The 20304-nt window shown below is 43.1% G+C and overlaps 1 protein-coding gene across 2 annotated transcripts in view; it reads right to left on the bottom strand.

Moving 5' to 3' along the window:
- Ogdh (oxoglutarate dehydrogenase) overlaps positions 1-20304 on the bottom strand; it is a 64541-nt gene that overhangs the window by 28445 nt on the left and 15792 nt on the right. Inside the window, exons 3-4 of one of the 2 annotated variants that reach the window (XM_038309688.1) lie at positions 14017-14208; positions 11730-11820 (exon numbers count right to left, since the gene is read on the bottom strand). In XM_038309688.1, coding sequence (XP_038165616.1) covers positions 11730-11820; positions 14017-14208 — 283 coding nt within the window. Of the gene's footprint in view, positions 1-11505; positions 11609-11729; positions 11821-14016; positions 14209-20304 lie in introns of both variants that reach the window. The other variant, XM_038309682.1, reaches the window with a different exon arrangement.

The following is a 20304-nucleotide window of genomic DNA, read 5'->3' as shown; positions in this document are numbered from 1 at the left end:
TAAAATAAGAGTATTAAAATCCAGGCCGGGAAGATGGCTCAGGGGTGAAGGTGCTGACACGCAGGCTAGGTTTAACTCCTGGAACGCACGTAAAGGTGGAAGGAGAGAACCAACTCCACAAGCTATCTTCTGACCTCCAGTCTGTACCATGGCTTGCTCATGTCCCCTTCTCCTGCCCCTACAATGTTTTCCTAAAGGTTCATAGACGAACAGGAAGTAAAAGCAATTTTTAAAAACTGTTCTAACAAGAATAAAGATACTCTACAGTGATAATTGTAGCCCTCCCTGTGGCTTTTACTAAATAAACTGTAATTCCCTGGGTACCAGGTAGGAATTAGCGGAATCACTGTACCGGGACAGGTATTAGAATGAACTGCTCCTTCTTAGAAGTACTCTGACCCTGAAGAGTCCGTGTGGAGAACAGTGATTGTTTCCCAGGATCTGTAGAACTGTTTTGCTGAAGGGGCATTGTGGCCATCCCGTGACTTTGATCACAAGACATCTCAGGCACGCCTGAGGCTCTTGTATTACTGTGTATTGCAAACCATACGTAATGAAGGACTAGAGTCATGGGGCATGTGATGTTCCCCTTCAGTAAGACATGTGAATTAGATTAGCAACCTTGGTTTGAGGAAATACTTTGCGTAACTTTCAATAAATACACCTTTGTATGGCTGTTCAGGGGTTCAGTCTATCAGAGAGGCTGAACTTTCCTACTGCCACATAGGCCTTAAAATTTCATTTTGGAGAGCCTTCTTTCTTCAACTGACCTGTGCTACTGGGTGCACCCCAACACCCAGGAATCTTCCTGGGAAAAAGCAAAGGCTGAAGCCTGGTGCCTGCCAGAAGGGTACCTGTCTCCTGGACAGAGATTCCAGAGTTCTGACAACCTGTTAGACAACCAGAACTGAGATAATAATGGGTGTAGACCATACCTTAACCAGGATGGCTGGGTTATGCGTACTTCTTGCCCTCTTACTTAGACCTAAACTTCACGTAAGAACCCCATGGTCTTGGGAAGGTCACTAAACCTCACGTAGGACCCCATGGTCTTGGGAAGGTCACTAAACCTCATGTAGGACCCCATGGTCTTGGGAAGGTCACTAAACTTCTCATAGGAACCCAATGGTCTTGGGAAGGTCACTAAACCTCACGTAGGAACCCCATGGTCTTGGGAAGGTCACCGGGCCTCTTTTACCCCTCTTCCCACTGTGACCACATGGAATATGTCTTCTTTGTCTGTTTCTCACCACACTCTCTTTCATTGGCCTTTTGAAGATGAGTAGCTGAGCCTAACTTGTTAGGGCTGCCAGGGCCCTGGTTCTGATCCACTAACAAAATAAAAAATAGAAAAACAGGAAAAAGAACAAAATGGCGCACTTCCACTCTTAATACATCAGTAACCACACTAAATATAAATAACATTAAATAAAAAGAATTGGCAGGGTAGGTTTTTAAAAAAATTAGCTCGACAGAAAAACTAGGACCTAGCACAAGACAGTCTTGGTTTCTCTTTTCGTTCTTTCTTTTCTTTTATTTTTTTATTTATTTTTTGTTTTTTGGAGACAGGGTTTCTCTGTGTAGTGCTACTGTCTTAGAACAGCTTTGTAGACCAGGCTGGCCTCAAACTCACAGAGATCTGCCTGGTTCTGCCTCTCAGAGTACTGAGATTAAAGTAATGCACCACTATTCCTGGCATGATTATTTATAAGAACCTTACTTATCCTTACTTATAATGACATGGGCAGATAGAGAAGATAGCAACCCTAAATGCACAAGCAGATTTTATACATAGAAATATATAAATTTGTGATGTCATATAAAAAGCTTGTATTTCCAACACTGAGAATAAGGCAGGAGGATTGCTGCAAGTTTTGAGGCTGGCCAGGATTCAAAGCCAACCTGGGCTACATAGTGAGCCCATTTTTTTTTTTTTAAAAACAAAACAAAACTAAAACAAACAAAAAGAGCTATAAACTACTGCATCAAAAATTAATGACTCAAAGGAGAAGTGGACACATCTATATAGGCAATTGAAGATTTCAATGCCCTTCTCTCAAGAAAATTAAAAAACTAGGAAATTGTTATAGATCTAGAAGAACAATCATCAAACAAGATCTAACTGATGTTTCCGTGTATTCCCCCTAATAACAGGCAATACTCTTTTCAAACGACCTCTGTTTACATGTCAAGACATGACAAACTAGGCCTTAAAAACTAATAGATTATGTAGAAGGATTGAGATTATAACAGAATCGAATTAGAAACCAGTAAAACTTGGATACTCTAAATAAACCAAAAGTATTAAAAAACAAAACACAAAGTATGGGGGGAAGGTTATGAATTTATCGAAACTTGTGGGAAATCTAAAGGAGTTCCAAGAAAGAAACTTACAGTAGAAAAATGAACACATCAGAAAATAAGGTCTTTAATCAATAATCTAAATTCCTAACCCTGTCCAGGACTAGAAGAGGGAAAAACAAAACAAAAACCAACAAGCAGATGTAAAGAACTAAGAGAGCAGAAATTAATGCACAAAATAATGAAAACCAGGGAAACAAAGGAGTATTTATCTGAAAAGATCAATATATTAACAATCTCCTTGTAAAACAAAGACAACACAATTTACAAATATCAGAAATAAAACACAGTTACAGGTCCTCAAGGTATCAAAAAGATAAAAAGGGAATATCACAAACTCTGTAGATATTTTACAGTTTAGAAGAAATGAACATGGAGGAACTTCTCAATTTCCCTGTAAGTTTATCCTAATTCCTAACAAAATGTTGACAAGGTTTTATTCAGGCAGAAACACTTATTCTAAAATGCTCCAAAACAGGCTGGAGAGATGGCTCAGAGGTTAAGAGCACTGACTGCTCTTCCAGAGGTCCTGAGTTCAATTCCCAGCAACCACATGGTGGCTCACAACCACCTGTAATGAGATCTGGTGCCTTCTTCTGGCCTACAGGCATGGAGACTGAACACTGTGTATATAATAAATAAATAAATCTTTAAAAAAAATAAAATGTTCCAAAACAATCTTAACAATTGTGAAAGCAAAGTTATAGCCACAATAATCTAGATGTGATATTGGTAAAAGGGTACACACAATTAAAGGAAAACTGGAAATCCAAAGTAGATTCACACAAATGAAACCTAATGATTTTTTGAAAAATTTATTGTATGTCATTATTTGTGTATGTGAGACACACATGGTACAAGGCATGCAGGTGGGGTCAAAGGCCCAGAAATGAAACTCAGGTTTGTCAGGCTTGGAAGCAAGTGCCAGATCCTATTTTCATCTTATTTTATTTTACTTTTCTTCCCCCCTCAAGGCAGGGTTTCTCTGTGTAACAGCTCTAGCTTTCTTGGAACTCGCTTCACGAACCAGGCTGGCCTCGAACTCACAGAGATCTGCTTGCCTCTGCCTCCTGAGTTCTGGGATTAAAGGAGCCACCACGCCTGACTTTTGACCCTACTTATTTTTGAGGAAAGTGCAAAAATATCACTGAAGGAGAGACATTCCAGCTAACAATGCCAAAGCAATTAGAGACTATGGGCAAAATATTTAAATAACTCTCAGTTTAGATGTTGCTTTTATACGTAAATAAATTCAAAATAGATTCTAGAGTCATTCAAAATTATAAACCATTTATAGCTCAGCTGGCCTCAAACTCAAAGCAACACTTCTGCCTTGCCTCCAAAAGTGGTAAGATTATAGGTGTAGTCTACTGTGCCTATCAAAATTACAACGGGAAACATCTGGGACCAAAGGCTAAGGGAAAAGTTAAAATTGACAATGAAGTGCAGTAACTGTACATCACAAAATTAAAATGTTTTGTGAATCTTTTAAACCAACTGCGTCTCCTGCCATGGGATAGCACTCAGCTGAGAACACTAACAACCTGTATGTATCACTACATAACTAAAGCTAAAGGAAAAAACTCCAATCTCAAAAACTTACCAATGTTTTATAACACTCATAAAATGACAGAATTACAGAAAAGCAGAAGGACAAGAGCAGCTGCCAGGTTAAGCATGGTGGTAGGGTGGGGGGAAGGGTTCTGAGCCTTCACCTGGTGTGGTATGTGCTGCAGTCACAACTTGACCACTGGGTGTGCTAAGGCTTGTGAATGTCATCAATTCTCGAAACTGCACAAGTCTCCACACTTGTTTCAAAATGCAAAGTTTAATATCTCACAGGGACTATGAATAAGACAGAGGAAAAGAAAAATGTCTTAAGAGAAGCCTGAAGGAAAAGAAAGTGGCCAGAAAGTGAGGGGTAGGTAGAGAAGATGGCAGGCAGATGGCCCCAGCACCTCAACTCTGGATTCCTCAAGGGTATTCTACCCAGAGACAAGTCCTCCAGGAGCTCCTGGAAAGCTTTTACTAATACTTTGGTGGTCTTTAAACAGAATGGCTTCAAAACCTTGCTCAAAATGCCCAGGAAGGAGAATCTGAAGGAATCCAGAGTCTAGCAGAATCCACAAACAGAACAGAGAAGAGAGCAAGCCACCATGCAGAGCTCGTGTGGCCTCAGGCCCAGCTGGCTCCAGCAGGAGCTAAAGGTGAGCGATGCTGAAGATGGACGCCTATGGCAAAGCGACGATAAGCGTGTGGGGTAAAAATGCTCTCCAGACATAAAATGAACAGAAACAAGCCCACAACAGGTACACAGCTCTGCTTGTTGCTAAACAACTAAGTGAAGGAAAAATGTATTTTAAAACAATTAACAAACTTTTAAAACACTGATGAATGTGTGTCAACTTTCCCCAAGACGCATGCTAGGAAAAGTTGCACCTCCTATTCAAATGAAGTCCTCAACTGCAGAACAGTGAAAGGCTCATTGTTTTCATACCTCCTACTGTTAGCATTCGGAGTCGTTCCTTGAAAACTGCAAGATCTGAGAGGCAGAGTAGGGTAGCATGGGTGAGCGCAGAAGGAAAAAGACAGGTGAGAGTTAGTTTAAAACCTCAACATCAAAATCCGATACCATCACCACAGAAACAGGCAACACAGATGGAGGGATGGACAGACAGATGGATGGACATGGACACACACACAAAAGGAGACAAGGTTGGGTTTTGTGATCAGGGGTTGAATTGCTGAAACCTGTCCTGGTAAATGTGGGACCCATTCATAGAAAAGCTAAATAAGGTGGATCAAAAGTCATGAAGGCCACTCCCCTGATTCCGAGAAGCCACCAGGCAGCATCATTTGATCTCACTGGTCTAACCCAGCCTCAAGAAGCCACTGACACAGTGCTACCCGGAAAGTTGCACATATTTCTAGACCACTACGTGATGGAAGACAGAGGAAAGAAAAGAAGGTAAAAAGACCTAATTTGTGAAGTAGTAGTCTTTCAGAACTGTGTTCTAGAGAACAGAGAGATCTTTAGTCTAGTCTTCTTGTAGAAGATGGCAGAACTGAAACAGAAGAACTCAACAGCCAAAAAACAAAACAAAACAAAACAGAACAAAAAACCACTGTAGGAGTCCTAACTACACACAGCTAAGCACACCTTACATGGTCTTCTATCTGTGAGCTTTAGGCCTTTCCACCCCAACTTCCCTGGCCACTAGTGAAGCCCAACACATCCTCCCAGACACAGAGTCCTTCCTTGTGAGCCACGGCCATTTCTCTGGTCAGGGAGTGCAGGTAACAGCAGCCATGGGCTTCCTTTCAAGTGGAGGGCTCACAGGGAACAGGCAGTCTCATTAAGACTCCTACAGTGTGCAAACACCAGGCAAAGCTCTACCTTCTTCTCCTAGGGGCATCCATCTAAGACCTGAGCACCCAGTGACTCCTTAAGACAACAAAATATCTAAACTCTGCACAAAAGCAGCAGTGTTCTGCTTAAGGCTAGGGTTTCTCCTTGGGTCTCTAGAACCAAGACAGACCAGGTCAAGCAACCATTAGTGATTCTGCAGAGCTAAGAAACAGGGGATGACCTCAAAGGAAACTGAAATTGCTCATTCTTGTTAAAAAAAAAAAAACCCAAAAAACAAAAAACACAACAACAACAAAAAAAAAACTAAACACACTGGTGGTGGTGCCGTGTGCCTTTAATCCCAGCACTCGGGAGGCAGAGGCAGGTGGATCTCTGTGAGTTGGAGGCCAGCCTGGTCTACAGAGTAAGTTCCAGGACAGCCAGGGCTGTTACATAGAGAAACCCTGTCTCAAAAAACCACTCCTCCTGCCCCACCCCCCCAAATCTGAACATAGCATAGGACAGTTTTGCCACCTGGGGACTGGGTGTACAGACACAAGCGAAGAGGGTGGAAGAGAGCCACTGTGCTGCCACAGACACAACTGTCCCCAGTGTCTCTGAGGACTTGGGAGTCTTTTCAGCAGCTACTTTTAGAGTGCAGGAATGTCACCGTGAGTAGACAAAAGCTGTTAGGAATACAGCTGTGAAACTTCTAAAAGCTCAGGATACACATGGAGTAAGTGCGATAGATTACCAGTTCTTGGGCATATACAAAGAATATCTGTTAAACACTGAGTGGCTTCCAGGTCTGGGCCTCAATGTCCTTTGAATACAGCTTCAGGAAGGCCTGCTTAGTGTCTAGACCTGTCCACTCATAACAACTCTGGCATTTTGCAATAAGGACTAGTTCTACTTTAACGTCATCTAGGAAAAGCCTCCTTATCCCCCCCCCCCAAGAGGCAGTGGGTGCCCCACTCTCACACCACACGGAGCAAACCACGGCTGTGGGTGAGCGGAAATGTGTCCACAAAGAAGGATGTTCTACAGTACAACCTAGTACAAGTTAAAATGGCCCTCCAGAGGCTTACTTGGAAACTGAACCCAACTGAGTACCTCATGGAAAGAGGTACCCACCCCGTTCCAGACATCCTAAGCACAATCATGGAATATAACTCATAACTAACCACCGAGGAACTGCTCTAAAATGAAATCTTTACATTTTTTAATGAAAGCTGTAGTCCTGGTTGTTCAAGAGGCTGAGGCAATAGGGCCTTCTGAACCCTGTGTAGATGAGGGAGGGGGGCAAGGAAGTGGAAGGCAGAGAGAGACAGGAAGGAGAGAGAGACCAGGTGCAGTGGCTCACAAGCATAAACCCAGAACTCCCGAGACAGAAGAATCACTGCAGTAAATTCAAAGTCCCACCAGCTTACACAAAGAACTTGCAATAAAGGTACAGTTTAACTCTGAAAACAATCTTAGATGATGTTGTCACGTCTGCCTTAAAGATGAGGTGACTGGGATACAGAAAGGTCAAGTCTCCAGCTGAAGGTCATCCAGTCAGGGACTATAAGATTGAAGTCTAATGAGGAGAAGCTGGGACTTGATTACTTTCTAAACTCATGTCAAACCTGTGTACTCAGGGTAGTTGTTCAAACTATTTTTCCTACAGTTTCAAACATCTAACAAGCTGACACCTTTTTTAACCTACAGATATCTTTATGTCACACTATCTAAAATTCACAGCCTCATGGATGGGATGTAGCTAAATGTGCAGTATTTGCCTAGCTTACTAGAGGTCTTGAGTTTGATGGGGTAGGGGTTAGAGGGAAGCAAACCACGGTGGGAAAGGGCTCTATTCATCAATACTAGGAAAACCCAGGCAGGACAATCTTTTTTTTTTTTAAATATTTATTTATTATGTATACAATATTCCGTCTGTGTGTATGCCCGCAGGCCAGAAGAGGACACCAGACTCTATTACAGATGGCTGTGAGCCACAATGTGGTTGCTGGGAACTGAACTCAGGACCTTTGGAAGAGCAGGCAGTGCTCTTAACCTCTGAGCCATCTCTCCAGCCCCCCACCCCCCCAGGCAGGACAATCTTAAGCTCCAGATCAGCCAGGGCTACAAAGAGAATTAAAGACCTGCTAGGGCTTTATAATTTTTCTGATTAAAATAAGAAAATCTACAGGATCAGGTGGTACAGCTTTGTAATCCCAGAACCTGGGAGATAGAAACAAGAAAATCAGGAGTTCAAAGCCAACCTTGGTTACAGAGCAAGTACTAGGCTAGCCTGGGTGACATGAAACATATGCTCCAGGTCACGGGGAGTTGTCAGAGGATTTTAGAGAGCTCTGAGCCATTTCCATGCACTTGAATTTTATGATTTATAAAGTCTTAAATTATGATCTTCAGAGAAGCACAAAAATACTTAGAACATACCCAAAGTGGGTATGAGGCAAGGCCCTAGAAAGAGAAGGAAGGAGAGGAGGAGAAAGGGCAGGCAGGCAGAGTAGTGTAATATGGACTCAGCAGACTGAGCTTTGATGGAACTCCTTAAGGTTTTTTACCCTTCAAAGACTGCTAGGAGGGGATCCCCACAGCTTGCCTTGATTTACACAGTCTGATAGCTTGAGCGTCCCCAATTATTCTAATGTGCAGACAGAGAGGTACATTTTAATACAGATTCCAGCGGTATAGAAAAAGGCCAGTTTTCTCATCCGTTTCTCTCTAGATCTAACTGGTCTCTAGCTTGACTGATAGAGGAGGTGCTCCCTGAGAGAAGAGGAGGTTCCTGGGAGGTCTCTGCTCACAAAGAGTAAGAAGTCCACAGTCAGGAGCTTACCCTGACCCAAGCACATGGAGAAGACCCCTGAGGTCTTTGGAGTAGTCACAGAAGCGATGGGATACAAACAGGAGGACGAAGAGGCTTGGGACTGCTATGCAGTGGAAGAACCGGGAGACAGTGAGCAAGCGTTCTCACCTACAGGACGACACGGACGGAAGGAGGCACTGTGCAGAAACTGCAGCTTAGGACCAAGTTTTCACAGCTGAACCCCAGAGCAAGGCTGAACTCACTCCCAAGTCTATGGTCAGATTCAAGGACTTTCTCTACACTTTCCTCCTGGGTTATTTTTTTATATCCATGTTTTTGTTCATGGTTTCTGCCTCATAACTTTCTCCCCAAGTAAGGCCACAAAAACTAGAGTTCCTCTTATTCAAGTGGGTCCAAGAAGTTCTTAATTTTCCCAAGTCTTCCTATCACAACTGACTGACCTTGATCTACCCTCTGACAACAGGTAGCCTCATTTCAGAAGAGTCCTGCCCTATGCCTGAGAGGAAAAAATGCTGAGAAATTGGTAAGCGTTGCTGAGAAATTGGTGTCCAACTGCATTTTAGCATGACTATCCTTGCTTTGATCACACCTGCGTAATGCAGTCTCCATAAAAGCTCATGAGGACAGTGTTCTGCAGCTATGTACTACAAACATGGCAGCTGTTCGGATACCTGTCTACATGCCAAGACAGTAGTGTACGCCATAGAACAGAGCACGAGACTCCTCCAGACTAGCCCTCGGCTTCTCTTCATCTGACTGATTATTTACATTCTCAAAATACCTTTTATAATAAGGGGGTAAATATAGGCAAGTGCTTTGCTGGGTTCTGTAAGCTAATTGAACATTTTGGTATAGTGGCACAAACTTTAATCCCAGTCAGCACCTGGAAGGCAGAGACAGGTGGATCTCTGAGTTTGAGGCCAGCCTGGTCTATATAGTGAGATTCTGCCTTTAAAAAAGTTATTTGAAGACAGGTGATGGTGGTGTACATCTTTAATCCCAGTACTCAGTAAGTACTCAGTGAGTTCAAGGCCAGTCTGGTCTACAGAGTGAGTTCCAGGACAGCCAGGGCTACACAGAGAAACCCTGTCTTGAAAAACAAAACAAGCAAAAAGCTATTTGAACATAAACTGATGGAGGCAGTCTTGGGAAGGGAGGTCCCATTCTGGATCTGATTCCATCTCCAGGTAGACGGAAGTTAGGCTGTCTTTTACATTTGTCTGTGTGTGGTATGCATGTATGCACACAGTGAGGGTGTGGCGGTCAGAGGACTACTTGCAGGAGTCCATTATCTTTTTCTATCATGAGGGCTCCAGGGACCAAACTCAGGCTGTCAGGCTTGGCGCCAAGCACCTTTATCTGCTGGACCACCTTGCCAGCCTCAAGTGGCTCTTGTCCATAGTTCCTGGCTCACAATTTCTTCCCTAAAGCAGGCCATAGAAGCTAGAACTCCTCTTACCCAACATGGATCAGAAAACCCTAATCTTTTCCAAACTTTCTGTTCTAGAGTTCACCATAAACAAATTCTTTTCATGGAACCAGCTATCAGAACTGAACTGAATGAGAAGAAACCCAGTTGGTATTGACTGCTTACTTGGTGGGGAGAAGTCTATCTAAACCTCTCAGGTTGTGTATGTGCACTTGCACAGAGACCAGAGGAGGGCAGTGGGCATCTCTGCCATATTCCTTGAGACAGGGTCTTTCACTCAACCTGGAGCTAGGCTAACAACAAAGCCCCAGTGATCTTCTACAGGCTCATGTGGCCGTGGGGTTTTTTACAAGGGTGCTGGGGATTTGAACTCAGGTCCTCATGCTTGCACAGCAAGTGTTCTTAATTCACTGAGTGATCTCCTTAGCACCTTTTTATACCTTTTGAGGTCACAAAATTTGGGGGGGGGAGGTTGATAAACAAGAGGAGGTTTGTTTTCTACACATTTCCTAAATTGGCTAAAGAGTATGTACATGGAGGAAATTCTGTGGTATCTAGGAGTGTTCTTGAAAACTAAACAACAATTTATAAACTGTCAACCCAATTACAACATCAATAATGTCTGATGTCCAACTGGAGCTGATTAACATCCAAATCCTTGGTTACAATTCAACAATACTTGTAAGACCACAGGGTAGTACCTGCAAGGACACTAATTTTATCTTCTCCCCAAGGATATTAGCAAGTAGATGATCATTGATTTCATTAGCATGCAAGGTGCCTATTGTCAACACTTTGGTCATTTCATTATTAGTCACATCATCATTTCTTTAGTACAGGTTAGCAGCACGGTGACATAAGCAGATTAACTCTGGAAGCAACTGCAGTGAGCATCGCAATGCCCATTCACCTCACAAGGAGGACCAGGTACAGGTTGGCATATCTTCTGGCAACAATGACAAAACCCCAATTGTCCTCCACACATGCACCTCCCAAAGGCCCTGGCCTCCTGACACTGTAGGGAACGCCTTCCAAAGTTTCCTCAGTGTGATCACCAGCATTTATAAATCAGGAAACCCAAACTGCACACGTTGCTCTGGAATTCGCTCCTTAGGGATGTGAACATCCTCCAGCCCGAGCAGGCCCCACCATATTCCAGAATGGGACAGCCAAGACAACAGCAGCCTTGCGAGCCTGGTCAGTGGCCTTACGAAAGGCAGTGTTGTACAGGATATGGAAAGCTGGAGCCAGAAGAGCTATTCTCTGAAGCAGTGAGCCAGGTTTTCTCAGTGCCACAGACCCTTCCTTTGAAATTTTATTTTCCAGATTGAGACTTGGACAATCTGGCTGAAAATTGAGATAAAAATAATACCCTTAAAACACACTAAGGCTACATTCCTGCTCAATTTCAAGTGATCAGAACGAAGGAAACTTAAGAGCCTTCCCTCCTGTCTGGACGTCCTGGCTAGCACAGGCTGTGCACAGCGAGAGGAGCTCAAGCAGCGCAGCTGACTGCTCGCAGACCCTCACCAAGTTTGTCTGTGGATGAGATAATGTCAGCGGGCACGGAGGAGTCCAGATCAGCATCCAAAATCCCCAGGGGGTCCAGCTGTGCTACATGGTGCCCTCGTATCTATGAGTGGGCCAACAATGAGAGGGAAGGACACACACAAAAGGACAGGAGAAAAAAAAGAGGGAAGGGGCAAAAAAAAGTAAAATTACATTAAAATTAGCATTTACATATTAATTCTCACCCACGTTTGAAGAAACAGTTACCGGAGCATCATCAAAATTTACACAACTAATTCCGAGAGGATCAAGTTTTGCAATGTGGTGACCCCTGACCTGGAATAATAACACAAGCAAGTCATTAAGCAAATCCAATAAGCTGCGGGAAGTGGTAAAAGAATTATACTACATACAAATCTTTCTCAGAAAGGAACATAGCTCAGTGAACCCATAAAACAGAATTAGTTCTTAAAAAACAGTTTAAAACAGTTTATTTTAAAATGCATTACTGTGAGCTAGACCTAAAAGCACAGACCTATAATCTAGACCACTTACAAGACTAAAGCAGAGAATCAAATATTCAAGAACTGCCTGGACAACTTAGTGAGATTCTGTTCAATTTCCAGTAAAATAGATACACAAAAACAATGAATAAAAAAAAACCCAAACAACCCAAAGTATTATTGTATATAAATGCCCTTTTACGAGGATAAAAAAGGAGTATATTTCAAGTTATAATAAACTTGGATATTTAAAAATGAACTGTATCTTGGGGATCCTTAGTTTCTCTAGATCAATGGAAATGAGATATAAATTATTACTTTAATGTAAAAACATTATTTCCCAGAGAAGGAATATGAAGGCTTAGGTGTTAGCTGTTACTGAAAGAGTATAAACAAGGTGTCATCTTATTCAGGGAAGGTTTGCCTTTACATATCCAAGTGTGTGGAGGACTAAAGGCTCTGGCTCTAATGCTGCACAGAGTGGGTCACACATAGAACAGAATCTCCCACTATTGCACTGGTTTAAAGCACTTGATCTGAACTATTTAAAAAAAAACACTAGAGAGCTGGCTCAGCACTTAAAGAGCCCTGGTCGTCCAGATGACTCAGGTTCCATTCCCAGCATCTACTTGGAGGCTAACAACCATCTGTAACTCTAGTTCCAGAGGACCTAATGTCCTCTTCTGGCCTCCATGGGCACCAGGTGCACATATGGTGCACAAACATGAGTCTGGGGAAGAGCTCAGTGGTAGCTCCTGTGAATCACTTGTATACCCACATGCTGCACTCAAACTCCAGCACCACGGAAACAACAAAGGGCAAGGTGGGGTGGGGAAATCCCTTCCATTTTAAAATTTTAAAATATATATATATATTTTAGATAGTGTCTACTACTATTATCCCTGGTTGGCCTAGAACTCCCTATATAGACCAGGCTGGCCTCAAACTCACAGAGAACCACCTGCCTCTGCCTCCCAAGTGCTGAGATTAAACGTGTGCCACCACACTCAGAAAATTCCTTCAAGTTTAATGGGTTTATTTGCTTTTGTGTTTTAGTTAGGAATATTTCTATCACAGTTCTTGCTAGCAATTTGAGAAGAACAGTGGGTGATGAGAAGTCACTGGAAACCAGATTAAAAATGTTACTGTAGCCAACTGTATACAGGCTATGATTAGGGCTATAGCATTTATAGCATTCTGTGCATCTCCTTCCCATGTCAGCACATGTGTGTCCCATGAGCCCTCATTGAAGAGTATGGCAGGAAAAAGACTAAGAACCCAGGACCTTTCTGAACAACCACCACTGGGAAACTGAAGCATGAATCAGAAGAAACAAGAGCTCAGGGCACGCTCCCTAGATACTACTGTTGCATCCATGCTAGTGTGGAGCCTGGACTCTCATTGGAGGTCCTAGAAGGAAGCTACCTGGTTTATTATTCTGTACCTTTCCTCCTCAGTCTACTCAAATTTTAAGGTCTGAATTCTGGTTCCCCAACGGAGGTGGGCATGGAGGAAATCCTTGGTTACTGTACTGAGATGGAGAAAGGCCAGGAAAAACGAGCCCATTCCTGTTGAATGTATCTGATGAGGCTGGCTGCTTGCTGGCAGAATTCAGATAAAATGTTCTTGTATCGCCCACATTTTGCAGACTCAGTTCCTCTTCCCTACTCTCTGGCTTCTGTCTCTAACCCCTATGGATTTACTTTTTTACAGTGTCCAGTTGTTAACTGAGATGGGACAACAACGATCCATCCTTCTCGCCAACTGTGCAACACCTTCCATGCCCACATACTGACTGGCCTATTTATGGACAGAAATCATGAGCTACTATGAGACAGACCACTGAAGTGGAAGATTTGCTCAACTAGGGTACTCTTGCTTCTTTTCTCTTATATACTTGCTGTTTGCCTCTGTAAGCCCAAAGCAGGAAAGAAACAGTTGGCATTTGGAAGAGAATTAAACAACGTACATCCAGAAAGGCCTAGAGAATTCTGTATCTTGTATGAAACTGATGACAGCCATTGCTCACCTGATATGCCCTGATGAGAGATTGCACTGCCAAGTGGTCTTCCACGAGTTTGTCGACGTTAGGTTGTGCCTCCACCAGGGACTGTGCATGGGCCATGGTAGCCAGAGAGCTTCGACTCAGGGAAAGAGGACTCTGGTAGGCAGTGCCCGGAGGGGCTCCAGCATTGGTGTTTCGGAAAAAAATGTCCCATGACTAAAGACAAAAAGCACAGTTATGTGACTCTTCCCTAAATGCCATAAAGAACTGTCCTCTACAAGAAAGCAACACTGTCATTTCCTTATATTCCTAATCTTATTTACTTCAGATTTTAATAATTTAATCTGCATTTTGTACTGTAAATTATATACATTACTTAACTCACCTCACACAAGATGTAAATTAAAATATTTAAAGATATATTTATTTTAAAAATTTTACTTATATCTATTTTTGTGTTGATGTGTGTCTTAAAATTTTCATTACTGTGACCTAGGAAGTAGAGAAAGACAAGATCTCCTGAGTAAATTGGGAGCATGGGGACCATGGGAGAGGGCTGAAGGGAGGGGAGAGGCAGAGAGAGGAGCAGAGAAAAATGTAGAGCTCAATAAAATCAATTAAAAAATAAATAAATAAAGATACCATGACCACGGCAACTCTTATAAAGAAAATAATTGCTTGGGGTTAGTGGTGCATGCCTTTAATACCAGCATTGAGGAGGCAGAAACAGGTGGATCTCTTTGAGTTCGAGGCCAGCCTGGTCTATAGAGGAACAGATGGAGTTCCAGGACAGGTTCCAAAACTACAGAGAAAGGCTGTCTCAGGAAAAACAACAACAACAACAACAAAAAACCCAAAACACATTTAATTGGGGTGACTTGCTTGCAGTTCAAAGGTTCAATCCATTATCATCATGGTGGGAAGCATGTTAGCACGCAGGCAGATGTGGTACTGAAGCTCAGAGTCCTACATCTTGAAGGCAACAGGATGTTGACTAAGACACTGGGCAGTAGCCTGAGCATAGGAATCATCAAAGGCTCCCCCACCCCATGACACACTTCCTCCAACAAGGCCATACCTCCTAATAGCGCCAATCCCCATGATATTATAGGCACCAATTGCATTCAAACTACCATGTATGAGCATGTACCTGTGGAAGCCTAAAGAGGGTTTTTTGGGAGTGGGGTGGGGGACGAGATGGGTGTGGTATGGGGAGGTTAGTGGCTATCAACTACTCTGTGCCTAAGGGCAGCAAGTAAAGACAACTCAATAAATCATAATATTGATCACTGATCACTGAAGTTCTTTGTCTTAAAAAAATAATTGTTTTAGCATGCTAGAAATCAAACCCCAGGTCCTAAACATGCTAGGCGAGTGATTTGTCAGTGGCCCTCTTCTTCATCCCTATCCTAGTCAACTGGCTTTTTAGACTTAGCTCTTTCATGGCAGTGTTCAGAAACCAACATAGCTGATTTATGAATATATATATTCTTGGTACATAAACCAGGAAGTTCCCTGCTATACAAAGGCCTGACTGCCTCTTACAGAACAGGGTAGCCTCTCATTCTGGATACTTATGAAGACTTTTCTGAAATGCTTATAACAGTCTACAATAAGAACATACTCCATTGTATTCATTTAAAAAAATTAGCTGGGTGGTGGTGGCGCACGCCTTTAATCCCAGCGCTCAGGAGGTAGAGGAAGGCGGATCTCTGTGAGTTCGAGGCCAACATGGTCTACACAGTGAGTTTTAGGTAAGCCAGGGCTCCACAAACACTGTCCTAAAACCAAGAGAAAACAAAACACACCAGGAGGATGACTGTGCAGCCTGTGAATATGGTAAAAACACTGCACACTTTAGAACGACGACATCTGTGTCATACAAGCTATACTCCAGCGACGAGTTTTAAATTATCACTTTTCTGGTTAACTAACTGGGTATTGACTGGGGAAGACAGACCTGATGTTCTCTTCAGGTAGCTACAATGAAACCTACTATAGAAACATTGAGACAGACATAGCTGATTGTCTGAAACAGAAAAAAAAGGAGTTGCAGAGCTGGGGGGATGATAGTTTATGCCTTTAAGATCTCTGAGTTCCTATCCCGACTTCCTTCAGTGATGAACAGCAATGCTCAAGAAAAAAAAAAAAAGATCTCTGAGTTTGAGGCCAGCCAGGTCTACAGAGTGAGTTCCAGAACAGCCACGGTTACTCAGAGAAACCCTGTGTCAAAAAACCAAAAAACAATTTTACTTTTTAGAAGATATTATCCAAGTGTTTGCAACACGGATCAAGGACGTAAATTTCTCAAAATCATGGTCTTGATCTTCCTCTATGAATTTGGCTCCCACCAAAACTCACTCTGGATCTTTAATGTGGGAAAGAGCAGTATTTCTACCTGAGGGGAGGGAATGGAGGACATAACTGTTAGCATTCCATTCAGACCCTGCCAGGTTCCACATGAGACGTCTAGAAGATGGCTATCCATGAAACTCAATGGATATCCCCAGGTGCTTCTGACTTCACGGAGCCTTTCCAGCAGGCCCAACAGAGCTCCTTACATCTGGAAGCAGGAATGACCAATGACAGCATACTTTGGCTATAGGTGCTTGTTCTAGAAGCAAAGATGATCAATGACAGCACATGTGAGTATCAGTCTAGAAGAAATGACCACAGACCACATGGTTTAGTGGTCCATCTTCAAATACTCAGCCCAAGAAATAGTTAGACAGCTCTCCTTGGCCTACACCCAGGTCTTCAGTAAGTCTCTGCAATGTAGCAGGAGACAATCCAGCCCTATCCCATCCCAGAACTACAGGCAAACAACAAGTAGCTCCTCCCACATGTAACTCCAAACTAGCTCCAGTAGCTGGCTCTGACGCTCATGGCCTTAGGGCTGCATGAAGAGTAGCATAACCCTGACAGTAAGTAGCCCCTGAAGAACAGCACAACCCAAACCACCTTCTTTTTTATCTTCATAGCACCCGCCAGGGCTGGGGAATTAAACCCAGAGCCTCTCATACACCGAGCGGGCTCTCTACCATTAAACTAATATAAATCTGAAGCATGGTTTCTTCCTTTATTTTCTAACAAGGTCTCATGTGTCCCAGGCTGGTCTTAAACTTGATATTGTAGCTGAGGGTGACTTTGAGCTTCTTATCCCTTGCTCTACTCTAAAATGCTGAGATTCCAATCCAATCATGTGCCACCATACCTGGCTTATGCAGTGTCAGAAATCAAACTCAGGACTTTGTGCATATTAGGAAGGTAATCTACCAACTGGAGCTACAACCCCAGCCCCCAAACTTTGTTTTTATTTATTTATTTATTTTTAAAGATTCATTTATTTATTATGTCTACAGTATTCTGCCTGCATGTGTACCTGCACCCCAGAAGAGGACACCAGATCTTATTTTAAGATGGTTGTAAGCCACCATGTGATTGCTGGGAATTGAACTCAGGACCTCGGGAAGAGGAGTCAGTGCTCTTAACTGCTGAGTCATCTCTCCAGCCCCAAACTTAGTTTTTTAGATAGATTCTCACTATGGTCAACTGGCCAGAAACCTACTTTGTAGACTAGGTTGGACTGGAACTCAGAAATCTGTCTCAGCTTCCAGAATACTGCTCTACCATGCTAGGTCCCTAAACACTTTTTTTTCACTGCTTTTTTGAGACAGAAATTCTCTGTATAGCCTGGGCTGTCCTGGAACTAGCTCTGTAGACCAGGCTAGCCTCAAACTCAGAGATCTGCCTGCCTCTGCTTCCTGACTGCTAGATTAAAGGCATGCACCACCATGGCCCAGCTTCCCAAACACTCTTAAATCCTTAAAACATACCATCCTTGCTGTGGAATAATCCTCTGTACATTATGAAAATGTGTTGCTGTCATTAATAGAAAGCTGATTGGCCAAAAGCTATGCAGAATTTTTGGGGCAGAGAGAATGCTGAGGAAGAGGAGCAGATTCAGAGACATTACCAACCAGACAGAAAGGAAGCAGGACCTGCTGAAGAGGTAAAAGCCATGAGCCTTGGGGGCAGCACATAGAGTAATAGAAATGGGTTAATTTAAGTTGTAAGAGCCGGTTAGTAATAAGTTTGAGCTGTTGGCAAAGCATTTATAATTAATATTAAGTCTGTGTCGGTGATTTGGGAACTGAAAGGTGGGAAAGGAAAGTCTTCCTACACATCTCTTCTATCTCATGGAATTCACTAAGAACCCAGAAATAGTACCTGAGACCAAGATCTAAAACTGAGAATCTACCTGAGCTATAAAAATGACATCGTAGTCGGGAGACAGTGGTGCACGCCTTTAATCCCAGCACACAGAAGGCAGAGGCAGGCGGATCTCTATGAGTTTGAGGCCAGCCTGGTCTACAGAGCAAGTTCCAGGATAGCTAGGGCTGTTTACACAGAGAAACCCTGTCTCGAAAAACAAACAAACAACACTATAATAAAATCCTGGTGAAGCCGGGAGGTGGTGGCGCACGCCTTTAATCCCAGCACTCGGGAGGCAGAGGCAGGCCGATCTCTGAGTTCGAGGCCAGCCTGGTCTACAAGAGCTAGTTCCAGGACAGGCTCTAGAAACTACAGGGAAACCCTGTCTCGAAAAACCAAAAAAAAAAAAAAAAAAAAAAAAAAAAAAAAAATCCTGGTGAGCAACAGCCACTTAAGGATCAGCATCTATAAAAACTTTTGAAGCCAAGTACAATGATGTACTCAGGAGAGTAAGGTAGGAGAATTGACAATTCAAGGCTAGTCTGTGCTACACAGAAAGACACTCATGCAGGAGAAGGAGCAGGGTCTGGTTTCAAAGGCCACTCAAAAGGCTAAGAAAGGTGAGTTCAATGCAAGAGCTGGGAATATAGTTCACCTGGTAAAATCTTTGACACATAGCATGAGGGCCTGAGTTTAATCCTCATATAAAAGAGCCAGGTGCGATAGTGTGCATCTATAATCCTTGTGCTGGGGAGGTAAAGATCGTATCTGGGGCTTCCTAGCCAGCTAATTTAGTGAAATTGGCAGACTCTGTCTCAAAAAATAAAGTAGGGAGGCTAAAGTTATCATTCAGTGCTTGTTGTACAAGCATGAGGACATGAGTTCAAATCCTGAGCACACAAGTAAAAAGAGGGGCATGGTGGCACCACATCCAGCTCCCTGTGACCTTCTTTTGTGCCTAAAACACCAGGTGATTGGCTGAAGACAATAGACAAAACCTCTGCTTGTACTAAAGTTAGCCAAAAAACCAGGTTCATACCTGGTTTCCAGAGAGGAAAATGGGGGTTACGCAGCTCCAGCTCCAGTGGTTCTTCTCAAACAAACTGACAAGAGAAGAGTGCCCCCATGCTGGGTTGGGACTATACCTAAAGAATCCCCTTTGAACCACGACTGCTGTCACACTAATAGATAATCATCAGAGGCTACAGTATACAGCAGGCTGCCACACCTACTTGGCAAAACTCATACTAAATATACTGAATAAATTTAAATATGCTATTTAAATATTCTTTTAAAAAGACTTAGAAAAGTGCAGGATATTATTTGGCCACAGGTAACCAAACTATACACACCTGTTTAAGGCCAGAAGCACTCCTACCTAGTGACCACATTCTCTTCCTAGCAGCCTTAATGAAACAACTTTCTTCTTCGGAAGGCCAGATGCCATTCCCATTTCTCTCTTGTCTCTGCAACCCTGCATCTTACCCACAGCTCCCATCCCCCAGTCCTGCCTTCATCTCTCCCACCTCTGATGTGCCAACATCCATGTCATTGTCCTCTATAATATCCCAGCCCTGGGTTTGGTTCTCTTTACTGACCACCGACTTCTAAGATCCTTGCCTTCCCCACGTCCTCCTTAGATACCTAGATACCCATTCATTCACCTCACACAGGAGTCACTGTAAACACCTGGATTTATCACTATCTTGGACAGTCCTGTTGGTCTCCTGCATACATCTCAACTTGAGAGTCTATGCATTTATCGCTAGTCTGTCTCCATGCTGCCACAACAACTGAAGTCTTATCTCCACAGGAAGGAAGATCACCACTAGGGCTGAGACATCAGTGCCTGGCCTGTACAAGAGGAAGCTTCTGTAAATGTGAAAAGTTTCAGGGGAAAAAAAAAAAAAGTCAACCCCCTTACCCCCAATTTCTGCTCAGTGCAAACTGGAAGACAGAAGGCCACTCACTAAGGAAAGTAGCAGCATTGGTGGCATTGATGAAAACCTGACCAACCCCAATCTCCTGGTGAGTGATGAAAATGAGCCTAAGCCACCAACCTCAGTTCTCCGAATCAAATGTATTCCCACCTTCACT

This window comes from Arvicola amphibius, chromosome 1 (genome assembly GCF_903992535.2).
Source record: "Arvicola amphibius chromosome 1, mArvAmp1.2, whole genome shotgun sequence".
In the NCBI taxonomy this organism is placed as follows: Eukaryota; Metazoa; Chordata; class Mammalia; order Rodentia; family Cricetidae; genus Arvicola; species Arvicola amphibius.
This window is presented reverse-complemented; position numbering and strand designations above follow the sequence as displayed.